At 36.5% G+C, this 25191-nt stretch overlaps 1 protein-coding gene across 1 annotated transcript in view; it reads left to right on the top strand.

Annotated features, from left to right (window-relative positions):
- NECAB1 (N-terminal EF-hand calcium binding protein 1) overlaps window positions 1-25191 on the top strand; it is a 32867-nt gene that overhangs the window by 3907 nt on the left and 3769 nt on the right. The window contains exons 3-10 of the mRNA XM_070942140.1: window positions 3881-3989; window positions 9835-9860; window positions 10710-10807; window positions 18898-19034; window positions 19845-19957; window positions 21007-21131; window positions 22484-22537; window positions 24293-24405. Of these exons, the coding sequence (XP_070798241.1) occupies window positions 3881-3989; window positions 9835-9860; window positions 10710-10807; window positions 18898-19034; window positions 19845-19957; window positions 21007-21131; window positions 22484-22537; window positions 24293-24405 (775 nt within the window). The remainder of the gene's footprint in view (window positions 1-3880; window positions 3990-9834; window positions 9861-10709; window positions 10808-18897; window positions 19035-19844; window positions 19958-21006; window positions 21132-22483; window positions 22538-24292; window positions 24406-25191) is intronic.

Raw genomic sequence — 25191 nt, 5'->3', positions numbered from 1 at the left:
AGCAAATGAGAACTATATCTGAGGCAGAATGGATGAAACCCTAAATGAAACTAATATGAGATTCCTGTTCTTGAACAGATTTTTAGCTGTAGTAAAACATTTGGGGACAACGTAAACTGACCTTCTGTTTTAAATATAGAACTGGCCCAGTTTCATACAGATCTGTCCAAGCAGCTGATGGGAAGGGAATCTTCATGACAAAAGCCAATTCTACCTTCTCACCCAAAGAAAAAAAATATACAACATATTCATCCTTTATTTCAAATTATTAGCACTGGGCTCTTTCTCTGATGTTTGCGATTTCCCCCCTTACATGAAATTGCATTCAGAATGCATTAAACTGCATTTAGATTTTACTGCTTTTGTTAGGTAATAAAATGATGGTTTAATCTTAGGCCTTTTTCCAATTATTCTTTACTATAATATTTTTCCCAATTATCATTTTACCACAAAAACAGCTGCAACATTATTTGAAACTGATTTCAAAACCAGTTACAAAATTGTTCAAGGAAATATTTCTTCTTCATTTAGATCATGGATTTTACTATTGATTATCTAGTTGAAATTTCAGTTATTTAAAGTAAAATTAATAGCACAATTCTATTCAGTCTATTCAGAGTTATAGCCACCTGAGTAGAACATATCCCCAGGTCATTGAGTAAAGGTTTATGCCAAATGCAGTCTTATTGGTAGAACATATCCAGTCAACACCTACAAAAAGAGGCTACAATATCATGATCCATGTCCTTCCACTTCGGCACTTATGTGCAACATCAGGAAAGGTATGAAAGGGGTTTGGATTGTGAAATTATGCCCCACCATTTTGTAAATTTTAATACTTATGCGCACTGACATTATTTGACTATAGCCATCTTTTGCAGTCTGTATTCCCTTCAAATGTCTGGACTTGAATTATCTACAACATGCTGCTTGGGAGATACATAACCAGGATGAAGGAGCATAATACTACCTGGGCTTCAGTTGGACATTTATTTTGCATTAGCTTAATTCACAATTATGCTTTATAACAACAGACTTATTAGATATTAAAATCCTTGTGTATTTTCTGATACAATGTACCTAAATGACGTAAGATTCTACAAATAATCCTTGTTTAGTGATCAAATTGGGACCAGCAACCTGGCTGTTAAGAGGTTGCTAAAGAACCAGTGATTGTGCTTAATATCTTATTTCAGGTTTTCTTTGCTTTACAGATCTGTGAGGATCATAAATTCAAGGATTTGTATTTGTAAAAATATAATTTTTTAAAAAATTGCTTTTTTGTCACCATCGTAACTGTGAATGGTGGTAAATGAGTCAATCGCTAAAAGAGGACTACATGTATAAGTGTAGTATATCGGTATAAGGAAATCTTCTTCCCTTTCAGAAATCTTCTTACTCCAGCTATACTTAACATTATACAGCTAGAATCCAGCTGTTGGATGGCAGTCTGATAAAAAAGCTGAGAGAATCGTTGATGCATAATTATCAGATAAAACAAATATCATGTTACTTGCTCAGAACAGGTTTCTATGGCTACTTGAGGAGATGCTAATGAAACACTTTAGAAAACAGATAGCTAAGATTATGAAGGTAGGTAAAAAGCACTGATGCAAAGGAAATTGGTATAATATTGAGCTATCTTTTAGCATACCTGAAATAAATGTCATTAAGGATATTCTTGGCTAATAACCGATGTTGAGGGTTATTGAGCAGAGTACCCTTTGAGTTTACACACGGAAGTGACTGAGAATGATTGTGGATAATAACAGTTCACATACAAAACTGGATTTTGATAATATTTTACTTTTAGGGAAAAAGCAAAATCATAGTCCAAAAATCATTCCAAGTCATACACATATAAAATGAGATAAAGATCAGTCCAGGGTTATTTTCCAATATAAAATCTTCTTACCAGTTGTAGAAAAATACAATAAAACAGATCATCTTTAGTTTCATTCAGGAACACAGTTCAATATAAAAACAGTCAATAAATATTAGAGAAGCAATAAATAACCATGATCAAGCAATGATCATGTAGAGAGATCAAATATAGACTTACATGATATCAGCAGGTAAAATGGTGTAGTGTTCACACAAACCATAATTCAGGTCTCCTTAAGTACATTGGCTACAGAGCTCAGCCAATCAGGATGCATGATGATGCAACACAGTTTTTAAAGCTATATAATACTTTTAGCTACAAACACACAATGTTGGTTTATATATTTCCTGGCCAACCAGTTGGGTAATAACAATTTCCTAACATACTCCCCTTTTAACAGGACAATATATAATGGCTTACAATCTTAGTCCATAACTTTCACAACATGAGCTATGTTTAATTGCGCCCTGAGGTTTTGTAAAACTATCAGCAATATTATTCTCCAACATACAATATTCCAATTGTATCATCTTACTCTGTATACTTTGCCTTACATTTAAGTACCTAATATCAGTGTGTTTAGATCTTGTTTTCACAGCCAAATTTTTGCCATTTTAATAGCAGATTGGTTATCCTCAAATACTACAATTGGATCATTTAGTTTCATTTCAGAAAAGATCTCTGTTCATGAATCATGTACAGCAAAGCCTGCGTTTTTAGTTTTCACTGAAATTGAATTTTCCTTTCACTGTGGCACTCATTCAAAGAATAAATGGGTCAAAAATTTCTTAGTAGACAAATATTTAGCACTGATGGCTTCTGATGATGGAACAAATATTCACAATATAAGCGGAATTTATTCTTGTGTAATAAGGCTAGTAGATCTAGCCCTACTACACAGGAATCAAGCTGTGGGTGCTCCATCACTGGAGGTTTTCCAAAAGATACTGGATGATTTGCCTGAATAGTGTAGGGCAGTGATGGCTAACCTTTTCGGCACCAAGTGCCAAAAGTGCACAAAAGTGCGTGCACACTCATAATGCAATGCGCGCACGGCCATCATGTGTGTTCCGCCCCCACGCATCCATGCTGACCCCTGTATGTGCTCTATCCCCCATGCATGTGCACGTGACCCCGTGTACCTCACCCCCGTGCATACGTGCGCAACACCCGTGCATGTGCATACAACCTCCCTGTGTGTGCCCTGCCCTTATGCATGCACACATGTCTCTCGCATGCACCCCGCCCCCCACGCATGCACGGCAGAAACCTGAAAACCAGCTGGCCGGCAGGATGTGTGCGCGCATGCGCAGCGGAACTGAGCTGGAGCGATGACTCGCATGTCCCCAGAGAGGGCTCTGCGTGCCACCTGTGGCACAAGTGCCATAGGTTCGCCATCACGGGTGTAGGGTCTCCTGTCTGAGCAGGGATTTGGATTAGAAGACCTCCATTGTTAATGTAGCATTTCTGGGAGCTGTAATCCCAATAAATTGGTAAAACACTATTTGAAGGTGTTGGATTTTGGATCGTCTCTTCGCACTCTTGAGCTGATTTGACCACTAAGGCAACTGGTTAAAAAAAAAACCTCCATAAAGGACAGATTCTTCACAGGCTATCCTTTTGGCTATTTTACATGTGATCTACAGTAATCTTTGTAATAATCAGGGATGGTGGTCCCAAGGACAATGCAACTTCTGTGCGCCTGTAAAAAAACCCTTCACCTCTACAGTACTCGTGAAAAGTCTGTAAGAATATGACAACCAAATTTCACTGCACAACAAAAATGACCATCTGCAGTCATAAGAAACACATTTTTTTAATATAATAATGTAGTTTATATCTGTGTATGAGACAGAGGGGTGGGCAGTTCATTTTATGCAGAAATTTATAAACTGGAAAAATTACAGCCTATGGTGCTTCCTTTTAAAAAGTCATGACCTTCAAATTAGTTGGAGTAAAATGTCTCTGGGTAAGCAAATCCTTCTCTGATTTCAGATGATGGCAAATTGTCCTTTGATGAATTTAAGGCTTACTTTGCGGATGGAATCCTGAGCATAGAGGAGCTTCACCAACTGTTTCAGAAGATTGACATACATAATACAGAGTAGGTAGCATTGATTTTAAAATAATCAATTTGAAATCACAGAGGCAGGGACTTTTTCTGGTATGGATTTGTCAGGTAAACTTGCTGCTTTATAAATAATGTATGAAACGAATGCATGTATGAATAGCCTCATCCATAATCTAAACCTTAAATGTTTCTAAGGATGCAGGCTACAGTAGTGAGGTGGGTGGAGTGAGAAAGTTATCCATACTCTTTGAGTAACAGTGGATTGTTTTTTGTCATATAAATGTCGAGAGAGTGCCTTTCCCCTTTTTATTTCCATTTGTTATAATGCCATTCTGCCATTTTGAATTTTAGTTTGCTTGCATAGGGATGTGTCAGTGATTTATACCATTATCGGACCAATAGTAAAAAAAAAATGTTTTGAAAATACTATTATGCAAAGGGAAAATAATTCCCTTCCAAAACTGTCTATGGAGATTCTCAGTCATCCAGATTATGGCTGTCCCAAACGTGTTTTCAAAAGACAACTAGACTTTCATGTTTTTTTCCTTGAAAACATTTCGCTTCTTATCCAAGGAGAAATAAAGAAGCTTCTTGGATGAGAAGTGAAATGTTTTCAAGGAAAAAAACACAAGTTGCCTTTTGAAAAGCACCTTTGGGATCCTTTCAGAATTGTAAAGCTGCTCCCATATAAACATCCCTGACACTATTAATTCAAAAGATGAAGGAATGTCCCTACAAATTCTATTGGATTCCAAGAAGAATGTTATGCATACATACACATGCTTTCCTTGTGCATCTGTATTTAAATATAATTTAGAGATGCCCCTAAACAAAAACCTCTGTGCCTATTTGTATTGCAATGTCACTGCGTTATTTTATTTACCAGCTGAGCTCAGCTCATGCCCTGACATGCATTTCATACAGGAGTCTTAATTCCTACAACTCTCATTTTATGGTATCTGATGGGAAACAATCATAGCCACTTGTTGTCCTGCAGTTATATTAACAGTTGAGATGATGTTCTGGATTTAGATTTAGCTTACAAATCTAACTAATACGCCAACCAAATAAGCATGTCTTCCAAGTTACCAGCTCTGAGTTTGAACTATATTCTGTGATTAAAATATCCATGTATTTTATGTATGTAGGGCTGCCTTTATTGGGCTATATTAAGTTCTGTAGGGTTCCCAGATCTAGGCTTTAGAAATTCAAATGATGATTGGATGGCAGCATAATGATATTCTGTGGTGAACATTAACTCTTTGTTCCCATCTGTGATGGTACAGATTTTTGTAGGCCAGATCTGAAAGCCTTAAAGTTAAACACACTTTGTGTTTGGACTTAGCAAGTAGTTATATTATGAATATCTTGCTGGTGGCATTATTTCTCCTTTGATGTTTGCATTTGGTGCAGCTGCTATAAGTTCACAAGTCTTGGCAGATAGCAATAAAAAGCCATGGCAACCCATTTAAGGTCAAAGTCCAGGAGAGAGCTCTGTCAATCATGTGATAATTGCATATTTAACATTTAACATTTTCAAAAATGCAAATTAGAAAACTCATGTTGCATCCCTTTTTTGCTAGAACTGATCTCAACATCAGTCTCTTTGACAATCTGAAATTACGATTAGAGACATGAAGCTCAGCTGGTATCTGCCATTACCTTCCCGTCTGTAGCAATTAATATATTAATAGCAGCTGTGTCTTCAAGCCTCTTTGCCATGGATTGTGAGCAGGGCCTCTGTCTCTTTCATACCAACCAGGCTCAAGATTGCTTTGGGGATAAAAGTGTTTGCTTCCCAGTCTTTATGAATGGGTCCACTTTCTTGTGGTCCATTCCAGGTATCCTGAACTTGCAAAGGCACAGTTTGAGGAAGCTAAACTATTGTTCTTCTTTTACCAGAAGGTTGGAAATGTCAATATCACTTTATAATGCTTTGGTAAGACCACACCTGGAATATTGCATCCAGTTTTGGTCGCCACAATATAAAAAAAAATCTTGAGACTCTATAAAGAGTGCAGAGAAGAGCAACAAAGATGATTAGGGAACTGGAGGCTAAAACGTATGAAGAATGGTTGCAGGAATTTGGTATGCGACTGAAATGACATGATAGCGGCGGTCCAATATTTGAGGGGCTGCCACAAGGAAGAGGGGTCAATCTCTAAAGCACCCGAAGGCAGGACAAGAAGCAATGGATGGAAACTAATCCAGGAAAGAACCGACATAGAACTATGGAGAAATTTCCTGACAGAACAGTTAGTCAGTGGAACAAATTGCCTCCAGAAATTGTGGGTGCTCCAACACTGGAGATTTTTAATAAGAGATTGGACAACCATTTGTCTGAAATGATACAGGGTTTCCTGCAGGAGGGGACTGGACTAGAAGATCTCCAAGGTCCCTTCCAACTCAGTTATTCTGTTATTTGTTAACATGAGGCAGACCCAGAAGAAGATGGAGACAACATCAAAGATAAAACTTTTTTGGTGTAAGAGGTGGTTTCCACACGAATAAAGAGTCATGAAACTATCATTCAAATAGCCAGCTGCCAGTTTCTCTCTTTTGGATGAAAACCAGACCTCCATCTCACTAGACCATGGGGAGGCTGCTACAAAGAAAATAGAAAAGCCTCCACCCTAATATACACAAAATATAGTGGTTCTAAATGGAAAATAGCTCACTGCTGCAAGTTGTATAATGTTCTCCCTTTCCTGAAAATAAATCTTGCTAAAGGTATTGAGATAGAGAGAAGCACATTCTGTTTTAAGCAACTATGTAAAAACTTGATTTTGCCCTAGATAAAAGGAAAATAGTTTGGTCAAATGGCTAATTCTATGTTCTTCTTTTAATCTATCAAAGGGAAAGGTGGGTTTGGCCAACAGTCAAAACATTTTTCTTTTGCACAAGCTTGTTGAATGTGCTTGTAAATATGAGAAGGCTGTTGTTGTTTTAATCATTCAATCATGTCCAATTCTTGGCAACTTTATAGGGAAGTGTTCTCCACACTATTGAAGAATGAGAAGGCTTTTGTAGCACATTTTTGAAGTTCTCCATTCATTCAAGAATGCACATAAGTAACAGTGTTGTTAGGGTTATAGCACCATAATAGTAGACTGCATTTATTTGTTTGTTTTTCATTTTTCTAAACCACCTATCATGGTTTACAGGGGCTATAGTAGCATACATTGTGAAATCTGTAGAAGGTAGCCATGTACAGAAGCTCTAGGCATGGAAGGTTCTTTTTAGTTGGCATGGCTACATAATTGGGGTTTTCATGGTACCGTTCTATAGATATTCTAAATGTGCCATTTAGCAACTGTTTCAAGCACATTAATCTGCCTCTAGTCATGGAATGTCCATAGAATGTCTAATTTAGATTTTTATGAATTTGTATTATATGAATTTTTCTAAGGCAGAGCACATTAAAAATTACAATTAGGATTCATCGCCCAGTCAGCCAGATGTTCAGACTGGAACTTTTGACACACGCTTATTATTAGTTTCAACTGTCTTTCAAAATATGCATCTATCCCTTTTACAAATGGAGCCATTGAGAAAAAAATGTTTAGAAAGCATTTATTGCCATTATTAACTGGTAAACCTGCTTCTAGTTTCACTATAGTTTCCCTTGAATGGAAAAAAAGGAGGTACAAAATCTGCCTTGTAACCCCTTCAATGTGTGCTGTTTCAGTTTCCAAAATGTGATTGCCTTTCAGAAAATGAGATCAACTGCAGTGTGATCAGGGGTCCCCAACCTCTGGGCCACAGCCCACTAGCAGGCCATGAGGTGGTTGCAATTGGGTGGGGAAATAGCAGGCAAACGCGTATGCACGCGCATCCCCACTTGCGTGAGCAGCAGTCAAACACATGCACACCAGAGGTGGTATTCAGCAGGTTCTGACCAGTTCCAGAGAACTGGTAGCAGAAATTTTGAGTAGTTTGGAGTACTGGTAAAAACCACCTCTGACTGGCCCTGCCCCCATCTATTCTCTGTCTCCCGAGTCCCAGATGATCAGGAGGAAATGGGGATTTTGCAGTAACCTTCTGCTGAATGGGGAAGGAATGGAGATTTTACAGTATCCTACCCCTGCCATGCCTACCAAGCCATGTCACACCCGCCAAGCCACGCCCACAGAACCGGTAGTAAAAAAATTTGAATCCCACCACTGGTGCACACACGCTCCGTTTGTGTGAGCATTGGGCACACATACACACTGCTTGTGCAAATAGAGCTGCAGGGAATCATCCCCTCTCTCCCCCATTCCGGTCCGCAAAGCCAGAAAGGTTGGGGAACTCTGTGATAGATATATCATTAGAACAAGAGCACAAAGGCCCATGCTTCTCTGTCCCAGAACCTGCCCTCTTGGGACAGTTTTCCCTCAGAGATATAGATGGCCTCCATCCTGTTAGCCTTTAGGAAGGCTTTAAAACCTGGTTCTTTTCCCAGGTGTGGGGGCAAGATATTAAGCAAGCTTGCCATATACAATTTGAGCAAGAAATTGTTTTTAGTGGTTCTGCCCCATTGTACATGGTTCTCATGGTTTTGTTGTTGTTATGGTTCTATTTTTTGTTATTCAAGTCTTCTATCTTGGTTTTTTTAAGGTCTTGCTAGCTACCCAGAGTAAGAAGAATAAAATAGGCAACCATATAAACTGTTTAAATAAATAAACTGAAGGAGAGGCTGCTTCCTGAATTTGCTTCTTTTTGGTCCTCCTTTCTGTCTGCAAATATGTATAGGTTTTTTTATTTCTTTTTTTAAAAAATAAAATTTATTGAAAGTTTTTTAAAGAAGAAAATAATAAAATATAATACAAACTAAAAAAAGAAAAGAAGGTGAATAGGTGTAAGAAAAAGGAAAAGAGGAAAAAGAAAAGATTGAAAAAAATAACTTCCAATCTTCATTACAACAAATACAAACAAAATTAGCAATTCTTCACCCCCCCCCCCATAAAGTTACATGAAAGTAGCTTTTCTTCCAATAATCCATCCCTTATCCATACACAAATCTACAAATCATTAACATTTCAGCCCTGGTGTCAGCAAAAGTCCATAAAGCGTTCCCAGATATTATAGAAACATGTCTATTTTAACCTCGGTCAAACCAACCAACTCTGCACTTCTTTCTTTTGCTTCTAGAAATCCTAATCATTTCATTCAGATATTGTCATAGGGTTTGATGCCTCTTCAGATTTCCTTATCCCATTGCAGAAGTTGCTTCTTTAACAAACCTCTTTTGTAAATCCTGTAAAAAAGTCACTGTCCAGGACATCTTGGATTGTCATTTGTATTTTCATGTTAATTGTCATATCCATTTTATAATCCACATTTTTCATTTTCCAGTAGGTCAACAATTTCTTTATATTCTAAATTTTCTACATCAGATAAAGCTTATTCCAGTTCTCTATTCTGTAGTTCCTGTAGAAAGAGACAGGTATTCTCTTTCAAAGTTGTTATTTCAGTAGAGAAAAAAATAGAGTCTTTGAAGTACTCTTCATGCTAAAAGGCAGCAAATTGAATTTATAGGTGCATCTTTTATTTGAGAAAGTTTCTTGTTATTATCTTGCTGTGCCATTTTCAACTGTTCCATTTTGCATTTAATGGTAAAGCATACTTCAAACTTGCTATTCAAGCTTGAAAACTTGGAAAATTTATTTGAGATGCAATTGAGCTGCATATTTTGCCCGAAATAAATAAATTGTATGTAAACTTTAATCCATGCAAATCAACATAATAGAAATTAAAAACTGGTCAAGCACACTTGATAATAACCTACAAACTTACACTTAAATTATTAGTTGGTGTACAAACCTAATTAAAAGAAGTTGATGACAGAATTCACAAAATAGCAATGCATTTTCTATATTATATCTTTTCCTTGCAGCAACTTGGAAACTGGAGAATTCTTTGGTAAGTAATTCTTTTTTAATTAAAATAAAAGAATCAAATTCATCGCTTCTAGAAGGAGAGAGAAAACTAGTGAGTCTGAATAAGGCCAGTTGCATTTGTTTTATTGTTAGTGCCTAAGAAATAATTTGACTAAAAGCAAGTCATAAATGCAATGAGAATGTTGAAACATGGTAAGACTACAGGAGTAGATGTATGCATAGTAATTTTATCTTAGCGGGTCTTCAGATCAAATTTTTACTCTTTAGCAGATCTTTGAGCAACATACGATTGTGAGAAAGTTTATTGTTTATTATTAAAGTAAGGAGTTCAATGTATGATGTTCCCTTAGCTCTTTAATGTATTAGTGGATAAATTTTCCTGGGATGTATGCAATGACTTTAGAATTGTGTTGGTTGGGGACAGGAATATGTCTGTATCTGTTTACAGAGGCAATACTGCATTGTTATATTAAATGTCTTGCTCATTGTGTTTTAATATAAAAACGTTTTTGGAAAGGTATTTCACCCTGATTTCCCTAACTAACCTTTATTATAATTTCTGAAGCAAGCATATAAACCCTCCGTCTGCCCTCTTTCTCTTTCATAAACTACATTCTGACGTTTTCTTTCTTTGCTTATTCCTCCTCTTGTTCCTTCTTTCTTTTCCTACTGCTAAAATAAAACCAGAACAAAGTACATTCAGAGGGATTTACCACTTTTACTCAGTATTAAGGCCTTTATAAACTACTATTCTAAAGGATTTGGGTGACCCAGTTTATGCTCTTCTCTCCCTTCCTCCCTCCCTCCCTCTCTCTCCATTTTGATTTTTCAATCTTTCCACTTTCTCATTCTGTATTTCTATTTATTTTAGAATATTTTTCCCAGCATCTGGGAGCTTATGAAAGTGTCCTATCTGCTTTGGAGGATCTCAATATAGCCATACTGAAGGCAATGGATACTACAAAGAAAGTAGGGTTCCTTGTGTTATTTTTCCAACTGTATGATGTAATGGGGGCTGGAATTGCTTAAGTATATAATAATTTGCTTTGTGAGAAAAGAATTGCTATATTTGCTTAGATGGAGGACAAAGTGATCATCAATCCCAGTTCCATCAGCTCTTTCCAGTTTGTTTGAAATATTTCTAGGGCCTGGGCATAGACAGTTATTTATTTATTTATTTATTTATTTATTTATTTATTTATTTATTTATTTATTTATTTATTTTTATTGGTTCGATTTTGTAATCGAACCAATAAATAAGCCGCCCTGGAAACTCAGGGCAATAGCCTTCATACTTTTGTATATACCTGCTTAGTAGGGCTTTTGCCCCCCCCCCCAAGCGGTGTTCTTTTTTATACAAAGTCAGCTTATTGCCCCCACAATCCGGGTCCTCATTTTACCTACCTCGGAAGGATGGAAGGCTGAGTCAACCTTGAGCCTGGTGAGATTCGAACTTAGAGTAATTGCAGGCAGCTGGCAGCTAAGTGCTATTTAACAGCGCTTTAGTCCACTGCTCCACCAAGGCTCCAAGGTTAAATTGACACATACACCCATCCTCTGCATTATATATTATACCAGTGTATTTTTCCCCCACTGTTTCTTCTTAACTGTAGCCAGTGGTGCATGGAAACTCAAAATACTAAATAATGCTGAGATTAATATGTAAAGTTGATACATTTTATTACCTTGAATAAAATGAATTCACATTTTTTATCACTTCAAATACTAAATTCTAATTTGAATGGGACTCTCAGCACAGTTGGAAAATGTTTATCTATTCTACAGGATCACTGCATACAGTTCTAGCTCCCACCAGTATATCAAATTATCAGATAAGAATATAAGGTAGTCCAACAATATTAGAAGGGCCTACTAGGTTCTCAGGTTTCATCTGAAATGGTATGGAGGACGAACGTGGAAGTTATTATTTATGAAATAAAATGAAATATGCTGCTTTCTGATAACTTTAGGAAGATACCCAATATCTCACTTATTTCTGTACTTTAGTGAAAGAATACATGCTTTTCATGAAAATTGTCTCAGGCTGTTTCTAGTATACTCAAAACAAAACTGAAGCAACAATTGTAGAGTCACAACTAATCAATAAGTCTATAATGAGGTATAGTGGGGTAGGGATTTTTTTTTTTTTTTTTTTTACCAATGTAACATTTGTCTCCTTTGCTCATGTAATCACAGCTTCTTGTGAGGCCAGGTAGAAGAAACACTTATTCAGACACTCTCATCTGAGACTGAACGCATTAATTCACACCTGTGCCTTGAAAGAAAGATGATCGAGAGATGTTGGAATATAACCCCAGTCAGTGTGTTTCTTGATTGACATATTTACTTGAAAAGGGCTCAATTAAGCCATGGAATAAAACTTACATTTTAGTATCCACAGTAACTAGGTAGAGCAGGAGCAGAGAGGAAAAGAGTCAAGCTGATCAATCTCAGTATTTCAACAGGTTAAATATTTATTGATTAGATAATTAATTAGGTTCCTTCATGATCCCAAGTTACTACGTATTTTGTATAAGAACTCTTATAATCTCTCCCCACAAAGATTATGCCTAAAATTGAAAGCATCTGGATTCCTCAAATATATGGATCAAGCCAAGAGAAGCTTCAAATGGGCACTCTGCTTCAAAGTTTATCTTCTAATTGGCCAAGTAACCACACTTTTTTATTCATCAACTAACCTTACAGAGTAAAATATATTTTTGGAGTCTAGCTTGATTTTAGTAATGAAGACTGATAGCTGAAAATTTAATTTTCTTAAAATTTAAAAGTAAAAAGATTAAGAGATAATACTGCTAAATTAACACAAAAAGAACACAATGGTTAACTTTAACCCTTTTTTAAAATTTGTCCAGAGCAGTGTTTTTTAAACCTGACAACTTAAGATGGGTAGACCTCAACTCCCAGAATTTTTCAGCCAGCAAGTCCACCCATCTTAAAGCTGTCATGTTTGAAAGACATGGTATCCATGGAAATAAGGTATCCTTGAATCAAATTCCCTTTCTGATTCTTTTTTTCTGAAAATAAGCAGAGGCTGGAAGATATTGTGACAGCATTTACTGTCCTCTTTCCAAATATACTTTATTTCTCCTTTTCACCTGGAGTTCCACCAGTTCCCGGTTCTGTCCAGTTCTATAGAACCGGTAGTAAAACCGGCGGGAGGCTCCGCCCACCGGCCACAACATCATCATGGGTGATCTGTGCATGCGCTCCCGCTGCAAACCAGTAGTAAAGGTAAGTGGAACCCACCCCTGAGTTCCACCTTCAAGCTCCCAAAACTACAGCAGCCATTTTGGAGGGAGAGAGTCTATATGACAGAAAAGGTAGAGTCAGAATATCTGCAGTTTGCCTGGCCTGCAATTGGCTGGACCAATGTGTTCATATGTTACTTCACAGTATTTTTAAACCAATTATTGTTTGGCATGATAAGTCAGTGGTTCAGAAGTAGAACAGTACAAAATGGGTATAGAATGCCTTCCTGAATATGAAAAATATGCATTAGGAATTTATTCTTTCAAAACAAACAAAACCTTTGAAGACATTTGAAGAAAAACAGAAGACTTTGAAGTATTCTGTTTTTCTTCAAATCCCTTCAAAGGTTTTGTTTGAATAGAATATTTCAAAGTTGCCTCACATATGACTGAGTTTCATTAGCAACTTAAGGATAACTAAAACTCTCACCAAGACAGGTTGAATTGTACTCTATTTTCATCGGATATTCCTTCTTGCAAGAACCCCCAAAGATCCACAGACTTTTCAGTCTCATTTCCTTGGCACATTCAGTATTTGTTTTCATCTTGTCATTGTTCGTGGCTAGTGTTGTTTTCACTTTCAAAGGAAGGAATCAAATAGCTAAAGATACCTGGCAAAATCATGTTTGACTAATGCTTTGCTATTGTGTTACAAAGCACAGTATGCAAGGCAAGGAAGACAAAGGCCCATGAAAGTCCTTGTATATGTAATGGAGATATTGGGAATAAGTGTAGCATATAAATCTCATTACTTCTATCCTGGAGGGGAATTGCTATGAGTCACTTCTGTTGCAAAGTAGAACTGTGATTAGATTAACAATAGATCTAAGATTTTTCCTGCATCTCTGTCAGCTTAAAATTCGCCTGATCAAAGAAGAAATGAGAAGGTTTTACCACAGCAGTGTCTTAAAATTGGAATGCTTTATCCTTCAAAATAATTGAGGCATCTCATTATTTCTCTCCCTTTTGTTGTTTTGGTTATTTTATCTATTATCCCTTATAAACGTGCCAACCACATAAAGTTGCTTTCTCTATCTAACAAAGTTCTTACATTGCCAACTGCAGTTCTGTTTACTGAACAGGCTGTTTGTGATAATAAATACAGGAAAAATAAAGAGCAAAGAATGCGGTCTTCATATATTAGGAATCCACTGGGAAGCACTATCTTTTGCAGGTGTAAACCAGAGCAAACGTCCCCAATGTGCTGTTCCCCCTAATATGTCCAATTTATAAGGAATTTACCATTTTAGATAAAATGGAATGATGAACAGCATTGACACAGGATATTACACTACCTGAAATGGAGTCCCCTTTCATCTTTGGATAGAACCAATGCTTTCAATCATCTTGCTGCAATATTGATACATAAATATTCCAATCCAAATCTACAGTATTGTCATCCATTAGATAACAATGAAAGAAAGAAACTTGTATATTATTTAAATGTCATTTTAAAGGTCGTTTGCAATATTTAACTTTCCAAAATATCTGTTTTATAACCATGTTGTTGAAAGAGGCTATTTATAACAAGTTTCTTGTAGTCTGAATAATAACAGCAAAAATGAAGATACTTGGTATTAATAACAATAACAACAATCATAATCATAATAATAATCATAATAATAACAACAACTTAACAGTGATACCTATTGTCATCAGGGCACTTGGTACCATGTCCAAGAATTTTATAACATACATCAGCAAATTGCAGCTTCCTGCAATAACACCAGCGGAACTGCAAAAAACTGTGCTACTTGGAACATCATACATCTTAAGAAGGTACTTGGTTGATATCTAGGATGCTGGCAGCAACCCGTATCAACCTTTAGCACCAGTCAATGGTATTTGTATGCATTTTTGAATGTTCAGTTCCTGGGAAGGCAGAGAGTATTAAGAAGAGACTCAAATGACTCCTCACTCACTCGCTGGAGTATAACAAGGAAGGGAAAAGAAGCACAATCAAATTTGCAAGATATTGTAATTATACTCTACAAACACTAAAAACTGTTATCATTATTAATTATTAAACATTTAAATCATAAAAGACTATAAAAACAAAGCAAGAACAAAGAAGTAGCAGACAAAGGAATCTTAATAATAATGGAGCCACCTCACTTGTTCACCTCTCCCCTGGTTTAACCAGATCTTAAGGGACCTACAGAAGCTCAGAAGACACAAAGTCAACTTCACCTGGGGGAAGGGGGGGAGATTCCATAGTGCAGGCTCCAAAGCAGAAAAGGCCTGCCAATAAGAACTAATACAAATCAAAATTTGCCATGTGGCTACCAATCTCCAGCACAATGCCATCTCTGCTCCTTCCATGTTTCGTTTGCCACTGAACCTCACCTGGAAGCCAACTATTCTGTATCTCAAGGCTGAGTTCTACATTGTGCTACATGGCCCTTTCACTTGAATGTCTGAGGTAATCTCATGCTGTGGATAAGAAATGACACACATAGAAAAATATTGTAAATACTGACCAGCAGTGGTTCCAACAGATTTCAGTCGGAGGACTTTCACAAACCTCACAATCAGACTACCTAGGATTATACATAGTCTACAATTTACAACCATTCATTTAGTGACTGTTCAAAGTTACAATGGCACTGAAAAAAGTGACTTATGTTTTTCAAACTTATGACTGTTGCAGCATCCCCATGGTCATGTGATCAAAATTCAGATGCCTGGCAACTGGCTCATATTTATGATGGTTGCGGTATCCTGGGGACATATGATCCCCTTTTATGACCTTCTGACAAGCAAAGTCAATGAGAAAGCCAAATTCACTTAACAACCATGTCACTAATTTAACAAATGCAGTGATTCACTTAACAACTGTGGCAAGAAAGGTCATAAAATGGGGCAAAAACTCACTTAACAATTGTCTCACTTAGCAACAGAAATGTTGTGCTCAATTGTGATAATAAGTCAAAGGCTTCCTGCATATTGAACTGGAGATGCTAGAGACTAAACCTGAAGAACAGATGAGTATATGTTTACAAATGAATCACTGTTTTCCTCAAGCAACATCAACAACAGGATATATAAACAAATAGGGAGATTGGAAAGGAAGAAAAATCCAAAGCCTGATATCCTTTACATTTTTTTTAGGATGCAGTAAGTTCAAAGACACTATCAATTCTAAGAAAAGTTGGATCGCAGCAAACCAGAAGGAAAAGGATCAGGTTGTGACTAGGAGAAACTTTGCACAGCTTTGGTTTGTGCATCAGCTGCAGCCTTTCCTGGATTTGTTCTTCTTTGAAGAAGAAAAAAAACAATTTCTTTCTAATAGAATCAGCATGATTGAAAACAATTTTGTACAGTAATTCTCAAAGCAAAATTCTTGGCCCAGGAGACAAATTGTGATGTTGGCAGACTTTGAAAGATCCTCTGATCATCCCTAAGCAAGGGATGTAAATACACCTTTTATATTATTGAACTTTATACAGGAAAGGTAGATCTCCTAATAATTAATCTATCTTTCTTCATTCATTTGCCACAAAATATATAATTATTCAGGTACAATTAGTTCAAATATTTGTAGTCCACTGAAAAAGAAGTCTTATTGTTTGTTTCTAGCAACATTCTCCCTTATGGCTCTAGCCTCATGTCTAGAGAATGAAAGCCACTAGCAATTATATTATGTTTTCCAGGAACATCATCCTTAATTTAATTACAGACAGCCTTGTCAAATAGAGGAAGACAGAAATTAGCTTTACTTGTACAAATGAGTTCTGACACTTTCAAATATCAGCCACAAATATTTTCATGCAGAGTTGCTTTCACCTTAAAAACAGGGACATGTAATTTAATTTCTCAGGATTTTTCTTCCCAATTAACGGTAGAAATAACTGCTATTGTGATTGATAGTATTATAGGCTTGATTAATGTTCATGAGTGCTAAATAAATATTTGTGAAAAATATGCCTTCTGTTATCTATTAATGTGGACAATTTCTAAGATGAGCGACAACTGGGCTTTCAATAACTGCTTAATCTTTTACCACAAACAGAAGAGAAATAAGATATACTTCTGGCCTAATTTTTTTTAAAAAAAAATCTGTAATAACAAAAATGTTATACTCTTCCTTGCTTTCTGTGTGAAACTTAAGATAGTTTATATTTGATTGCTATTCACTGAATGGTATTATTGTACTGCTATGATTTTGTAATTATACAACACATACTGAAACAAGCTGATATAAAAACCATTTGAAATCATAAAGAATATAGTCAGACTACTGATTGAACAAATTTTCCTCCAATCTATGAGCATGCCAGCATCATTTGCTCCATCCTCATAGCCGGGCCTTAGTCTGACTTGACAGGTGTGGTTATCTTAATAGTTCACGGTGGGGCAAATTAGGATGTGGCTATTAATGGAGTTTTTGCAAGTGAGACACCCATAATTCACTCTCCTTAATGTATGGGGATGGTGAGGAGGCAAGTTGATAGATGACAAGTTTCCATTCTTGTTTTACTGAAATGCCTTAGCTCATCACATGTACCACCTACAACATCTTCAGATGATCTGTGTGTTGGGTAGGCAGTTGAATGCTTAGCAGATCAAGGGTAGAGTGGTGAAGGCCTGCACTGCTTCACAAAATGGCCTTCCTTCTAGGACATTTGTTTGTGTTGGCCCACTGGCTTAGAAAACAAAAATGGCATGGTTGATGGATAAATTGCAGGGCAGAGGGAACAGCAGTAAGTAACCTATTAAAAGCAGCCAATAGGATCTGGGAAGATCTCAACCCTGCTACATCCTCACCAAGGTCACAGCTAAAGTGCTGCACATATTTGTAGCAAGTCTTATATTGAAAAAGATGGCAAACTTCACTTTCTTATCTAATCAGAAACTTCACAAATTGGGCAGAGCCACTTATAATTTGGATGGGTGGAAGGAGGTAAGGCTAAGCATCTTCAAGGGGAAGATGCTTTCCTCAAGAATCATTCATTGAGAATTCAGGTGAGGTTTTATAGTACTAGACTTTTTGATCAATGTTCCTGAATTCTTTTCAGTTTTAAATGAGAGGTAGATATATTTTTTAACATTAAGTTTAGCAATTACAAATCTGTATTTTACTGATTTTTAAATTGGTCATTTGGTTATTTTTCACTATAAGGCTTCTAAAAGTCATTGGAATTTGCCTTTAACATTTTTTCAAGTTTCCTTGTGATGATAAATATGCCAAGTTATTTGATTGAGAATTGCTTCAACAAGGTGAAAATATAAATAACTAAAAGTTTATATTCCAATAATCTTAAAATAAAGCAAATCTTGAATACAAGATACAAGAATGCAAAATAACAGTCCAGTACCTAAGTTTTTACTTATTGACTTGTTTTAATCATAGTTGAATGAGTCACAGTATCTTATACTGTTGCTGTTTACCATGATTTGTTGAACAAACCCCAAGCATATGAGTTGAATAATATCATAAATCATGGTTTACAATCTACAATGGAGGAATTCGGACAACACAATAAGCAAAATTAAACTAACCATATTATGATTTAATATGATTTAACCTTCTTTGAGGGCCACTTACCTTGCCACAAGGCTGATTCTTGATGATTAGTTTGAAACATACATAATTTTTTTTGAAAAAATGTAAATATGGTTTACCAGTTAACTTTTCCCCCAATTTTCCATTTGGAATAACAATTGGAACATACCATATCAGATTTTAGAATTATGACTGTAAGAAACTATTATTTTGGAGAAAGTGCTTGTAGCTGAGAAATGTTAAGCTTTTTCTTTTTTACTAGCAGTTTTCCCTATTTGCTTTAGAATTATCAAGAGGCTTCTACGTTGGAACAGTTTGTGACTCGCTTCTTGTTAAAAGAAACCCTGAATCAACTACAGTCTCTACATAATTCCATGGAATGTGCCATAGAAACCACAGAAGAACAAACCCACCAAGAGCAGTAAGATTCTTACTATAGTGTCCCAGTGGCAGCATGGTGGAAATTATTTTAGGAAAGCTGCTATGGACCAATGTCTTGCTCAATTAATTTAGAGAATGACACTTTGCTAGTACTTCTACAAAATAAAACCTGCCCCGAGATTTGTAGTTAGATTGCTTGAAAGTACCTAAGGCCCACAAATTATTCCCTAACTATTCCTTCTATTTCAAGACTCTTCCTTCCCAATGAATCCATGTCCAGGTAGTGATGTCAAGGGAGCTTTTGTGTTGTTGAGCTGTTCTTTTTTCTGGTTCCATTGTCTTTGAACTAAAAAGGAACTATTTTGGAGCTTTCTGTCCCATTGCCTGGTCCACAGTTTAATCAAAGCAAATTGTCACTCCCAAAGTGATCCTTCATGATTCTCATTCTCGCTAGAGGACTTTAGGCAGACATTCTCATCCTTCCTCACAGTACTATTGTTATGGGAACATATACGAGGACAGAATCCTATTTTGATCTCCTTGCTTAAGACGGGATAAAAATAAAGATGTAAATATAATAAATATATTGGGGTCTGTTACTTTTTATATAATCATGTTGACTCAGTATAGAAATAGAAATAATGTTATCTAGAGCTGTATTCTTGTTGCTGGTTTTGTTTTTAACTTGCCTGGTTTTTATTTTGATAACGAGTGTATTTAGGGTCAATTTTGTGACAAACAAAAACAATGAGAAAGTTTAACAAGGTTTGTCTATGTAAAGGGTTGCAAACAGATTAAAAATACAAATAATTTAAATACTGAACAGCTTTATGCATTTTTTTCCCTAAAGACAAGTTCCAAAGAAGCCAGAGGTGCTCAAAATACAACACCCAGGAAGACGTTCAGGTCGAAGGCTCCAGAGAAATAATAGTTTTTCTCCAGTTAGTCCTCTTTTGAACCCAGGTAATATTGTTTAACATTTACCATTGTTTATTCATTCTTTAAAACTCGTGCAAGTAAGACGTCATATAAAATGAAGAAATAAATTTCATTTTTTAAAAATGGATATAATCGATCATTTCTTATATTCTGATCATTTTTAATATTTACATTGTTTGTGTACAGTACTGGCTTTATATCTGCCAGATGTCTGCAACAACTTTAAATGTCTTGCAGGGTTTAAAATATTTGAATATTTTAAGTATTTGAATTATATTTTTAGATATACATCTTAATATATTCAGAAACAAATATATTGTATACAAAATAATTTGAAGTAGCCACTTATATTCATCCTGTTAATCACCACTATGATTAAAATGCCATTTCCACCTTTATGGTCTGTTTTTACTATAGTTGGATGTGAAGAACGTATACTGTATCTCCCTCCTTTTGAACAATTGGCAGGTTGATGCAAGCCTCTTGTTGACTTTCTGAAGGAATTTTCTCCCTTCCCACCAATACTCACTTTAGCAGACACCTAGCCTTGGTTGCTCTCAGAAATTAAGCAAAGTTGATCCTGGTTAGAATTTAAATGAGGAATTATTTTGGAGTTTTAAACTGCTGTGCAGTGTTTTAAATAAGAAGTCATTTATGTGTGTGCATAAATAATAAATTCCAAGATTACTGATGATAAAGGAGGGTTTAAAAAACAGAAGAAAACAGCAAACCACAAAATGGCTGCCCCCCAAAATTTAGAGGGCTTGAATTAAACTTGCAGTTATATTTATCTTTACTAATATTTATTCAGGGATGGGCGGCAAATTTGATACAGTGCAAGCAATCTATGAGGAATGAGATTTCTACATTTGCAAAAGAAAGCAGCAGCAGAAAGATTTGAATCAAGACAGAATCAAAATGGGATTTATACTTTACTTGCATCACTTGTTCAGTGAAACAAAAATTCCCTTCCCTCGCCAAGAAACAATACATAGATATCATAAAAATTTGTCTTATTAAGCAAGTACAATCTTCAATCATGTTTTCAATTCAGGTATGTATGTTTTACAAAGGTTTGCACAAGGAGGACAACCAGTGGATGACCCAAATAAACAGACTTCAGAAGCTGATTGATAAGCTAGAACAGAAGGTGTGCATGAAAACTTCATTACCTCCCTCTTTGCTACTGGAAGCTTCTGTAAGAAATAGGATTCATTCAGTATTTAAGATTTCTTTCTTTTAAGAATCTCTGAAGTTTACTTTGTTCTAGAAAGAGGACACATTGATGTGTACTCTTTATAGACCCCCTTCATTCCACTAACTGTTTTATATATTTTCACTAAACCAAAAAGCAGCACAGTACAAGGCATGTCCATTAGCTCCAGCACTTAAGAGTCTGTTCATCCACTTATTGATAGGACAACTTTCCAACAACAGAATACAACGGAATCAAATTTTATGTGGTGAGAGAAGCTGACAAAAGAAAGATCCAGTTTGAATATGATGTGAATTAGAACAGGGGTTGTGACTTAATTAAAAAAAAATAGGGGGAAAGGAAGTTTTATTTAAAAATAAGTTCAAGAAAAGGCACATCTGTATCAGGAATATCTATATCTATATATATCTATATCTATATCTATCTATCTATCTATCTATCTATCTATCTATCTATCTATCTGTTCTTTGCCATTGAGCAGGTACACAACAAAAACTAGTATGTTACAAAAAGTACACAATGAATTCAGAGCAAATTAAGACATACTCTTGCTCTCTTAATATCTTTATTGATTTTCACCATAGAGTATGTAAAATTTTATTAATTATTAAACAGCGTGCATAAAGGAAGTTCCAGGAGGCATGATGTATTGCATTTGAGAGAAAGGATGCATCTTGACTGTCCAGGATACACTTATTTTTAATCCATATTTTAAAAAAGTGATATTTTACAAGTAGATTATCTTCTAATCTACCACCCATTGCAAATCCTATTTTACTGCAGATTTGGCCAGCTGAAATTATTAATGTATCACCATCTGTCAACATGTTTTATCTACTGTTGTTTGCTTTATCATTGCAGCAACCATGGTTCCTAATGTTTGTTATGTGGACCATCTTCAACCAATTCCAGACAAAACTAGTTTTTAATTCTGAAAGAGGAAATATATTGACCATAAAAATTGGCTTTTATGGTCAGCCATAAATCAGAAGAGGGCTCTACTTGGCGGGATATGATGCTCCCTTGGCATAGTCTTGTGTTGAAATGATCTGATGATAGAAATGTTTGTATTTATTCTAGCAATCTCCATAGATGGAGCCCTTCTCACTTATCTCCATACACAAGCTACTGCATCCAAGGGACAATGCTAGACTGTTTCCCCAAGAAGGGGAAATAATTTTTTCAATACCCTTAAATTCCACTTCATTTTTATATATTTTCTACCAAAATAGATTAGGAATCACAGTATTAGTGATTTTTTATTATTAGTGAAGATTGTTAAAGCACTAGATAACACTTAACACTTTTGTATTTTCCCTTTATCGGTTGACAAGGACCTAAAGCTCGAGCCACTAGAAGAGGATGTTTCAGAAGGAAATACTAAATCTGTAAGTAATATTTCCAAACTCCACCCCATAGAATACATATGAATGGAAAAGCAGAAGGAAGAGTTCTAAATCTTTTCTGGGACTTGCTAAGGCTGGCATCTTCTGTTTAATCCACAATTTTTTGTAGCACTTGTTTCTAATAAAGGCTTTCTAGAAACATGATCCAAGAATCACACAAGTTTATTTATTTGCATGTTGCTCTACTCCTGCACTCAAACATGAAAAACTTTGCTTTTGCTTTATCATTTGGAGCTGGGTTCAAACTTAGTCATTTATTGACTGGTCCATTTTAAAATCAATGAAAAGATTAAATATTTCCTATAATAGCTATTTACCTTGACACTTTGTGTGCATTCTAGCTGAATAAGCTGCTTTAAAAGCCTAGACAAACATATATTAGAAATAAGCTTTAGAAGCATTTTTACATGTTGAATTCATAAAACAAGATAGCATGTAAAAGAGAAACCCAGAATTGATAATACAAAAAAATATATATATCTTTAGGGGGAAAAAGGGCTGACATGTAAAGCCGCTGGGTGAGATCATCCGTGGCTTCGGGGTGGAGTTCCATCAGTACGCTGATGACACCCAGCTGTACATCTCCACCCCAGGCCACCCCAACGATGCCCTTGAAGTGATGTCCCAGTGCCTGGAGGCCGTGCGGGCCTGGATGGGGAGAAACAGGCTCCGACTCAACCCCTCCAAGACCGAGTGGCTGTGGCTTCCAGCGTCCCGATATAGCCAGCTGACGCCATCGCTGGCTATTGGGGGCGAATCACTCGCCCCCACGGAGAGGGCTCGTAACTTGGGCGTCCTCCTGGACGCACGGCTGTCTTTAGAAGATCATTTGACGGCCGTGGTCAGGGGGGCTTTTTATCAGGTTCGCCTGATACGCCAGTTGCGTCCCTTTCTAGATCGGGACTCTCTACACACAGTCACTCAGGCACTAGTCACTTCCCGCCTGGACTACTGAAACGCTCTCTACATGGGGGTCCCCCTGGGGTGCACCCGGAGGCTCCAGCTGGTCCAGAACGTGGCCGCGCGGGGGATTATGGGGGCGACAAGGCGCTCCCATGTAACACCTCTCCTGCGCGAGCTGCACTGGCTCCCGGTGGTCTTCTGGGTGCGCTTCAAGGTGTTGGTGACCACCTTTAAAGCGCTCCATGGCTTAGGGCCGGGGTACTTATGAGACCGCCTTCTGCCACCAATAGCCTCCCACCGGCCAGTACGCTCGCACAGAGTGGGCCTCCTCAGGGTGCCATCCGCCAGACAATGTCGGCTGGCGACCCCCAGGGGGAGAGCCTTCTCTGTGGCGGCGCCCACCCTCTGGAACAACCTCCCCCCAGAGTTACGTACAATAACAGACCTCCGGATTTTTCGTCGGGCCCTGAAAACCTATTTATTTCAACTAGCTGGGCTGGCTTGAGTTAAATTTTAAATTGATTTTAAATTGGGTTGTTTTAATTTACGGCCAAAATATTTAATTATTTTAATACTGTTTTTAAATTTTGTATGCTCTGTTTTTACCTTGGCTGTGCACCGCCCTGAGTCCTATTTGGAGAAGGGCGGTATAGAAATTTAATAAATAAATAAATAAATAAATAAATAAATAAATACATATTGAATGGACCCAGAATAATGTGGCTTGCAAGGAAGAACTAGAAAAACAATCTCAGAATAAGTTTAAAAATAAAAAAAGATAATTTGATGACAGTATAAATGTCAATTAATCAGATTGCACTACTGTTTTGCCAGCAAATAATGATTGTTCAACGTGAGATGTCAGTAATCACAGAACAACTAGAGTCGTTCCGCTTTGCTCTAAAGCAGTATGTAGATATGGCCTCTTCTCAGGATGGATGTCTGCAGTGAGTATGTTATTCTCAAGGGGTGGACAAATGCAGGTCATTATACTATAGGAAGATTGCACTTTGGGAGACAGTGGAAATCACTAATAAAGAACATTTATAAAACATCCTAGGCTGACTAATTCAGTAAATGTAGTATCTCCATTATATTGTTGTCTTATAAATGTCACAGTAGGCCATAGTAAATGTCAGGCCATAGTAACCTGGGACAGCAGCCATTAATAAGATAGAAGAGGCAATCTTTATTTTCCTGGGAATAAATCTGGCTGAATAGAGTGGCCTTATTCCTCAGATGTGTCAGCTACAACATTTTTACTAGAAACTATTATCCAAGTAAGAGAATAATTATCAGTAATCTGATGATGATACAGAAAACTAAGAGAATTTTCATTTAATTTTATGTATTATTTTCCATGTATACGGTGCCATCTGCTGGCAATTCTCAAACTTGACATTTTGTTGTAATTAAGTAGCTGAACGTAAGACATGACTATTTCCATTTCATTTAGCTGAGGGCCAAATACCCAAGGAAATAGGCTTTCCTACAAATCTTACCAATTGAATAAGGAATTGTGTGGATAAGGATATGCCTTGTGCAGTTTCTAGGTGTCAAGATTATGAATTCCCATTCATCAGATTTCGGGAGGTTAGATTCAATGCTTCCTTTTTCCAAAAACTAACAGAATTTCACTTTTTTAAAGTTTCAATGAAAATGCATATGTTCACATATTTCCTCATTGAAAAGTTTAACTTCGAATGTCAAGTTTTTATTACGTTATATACAGT

Source organism: Pituophis catenifer, unplaced genomic scaffold (genome assembly GCF_029215685.1).
Source record: "Pituophis catenifer annectens isolate HBS135680 unplaced genomic scaffold, rPitCat1.0.hap2 SCAF_3, whole genome shotgun sequence".
NCBI classification, from domain to species: domain Eukaryota; kingdom Metazoa; phylum Chordata; class Lepidosauria; order Squamata; family Colubridae; genus Pituophis; species Pituophis catenifer.
This window is presented reverse-complemented; position numbering and strand designations above follow the sequence as displayed.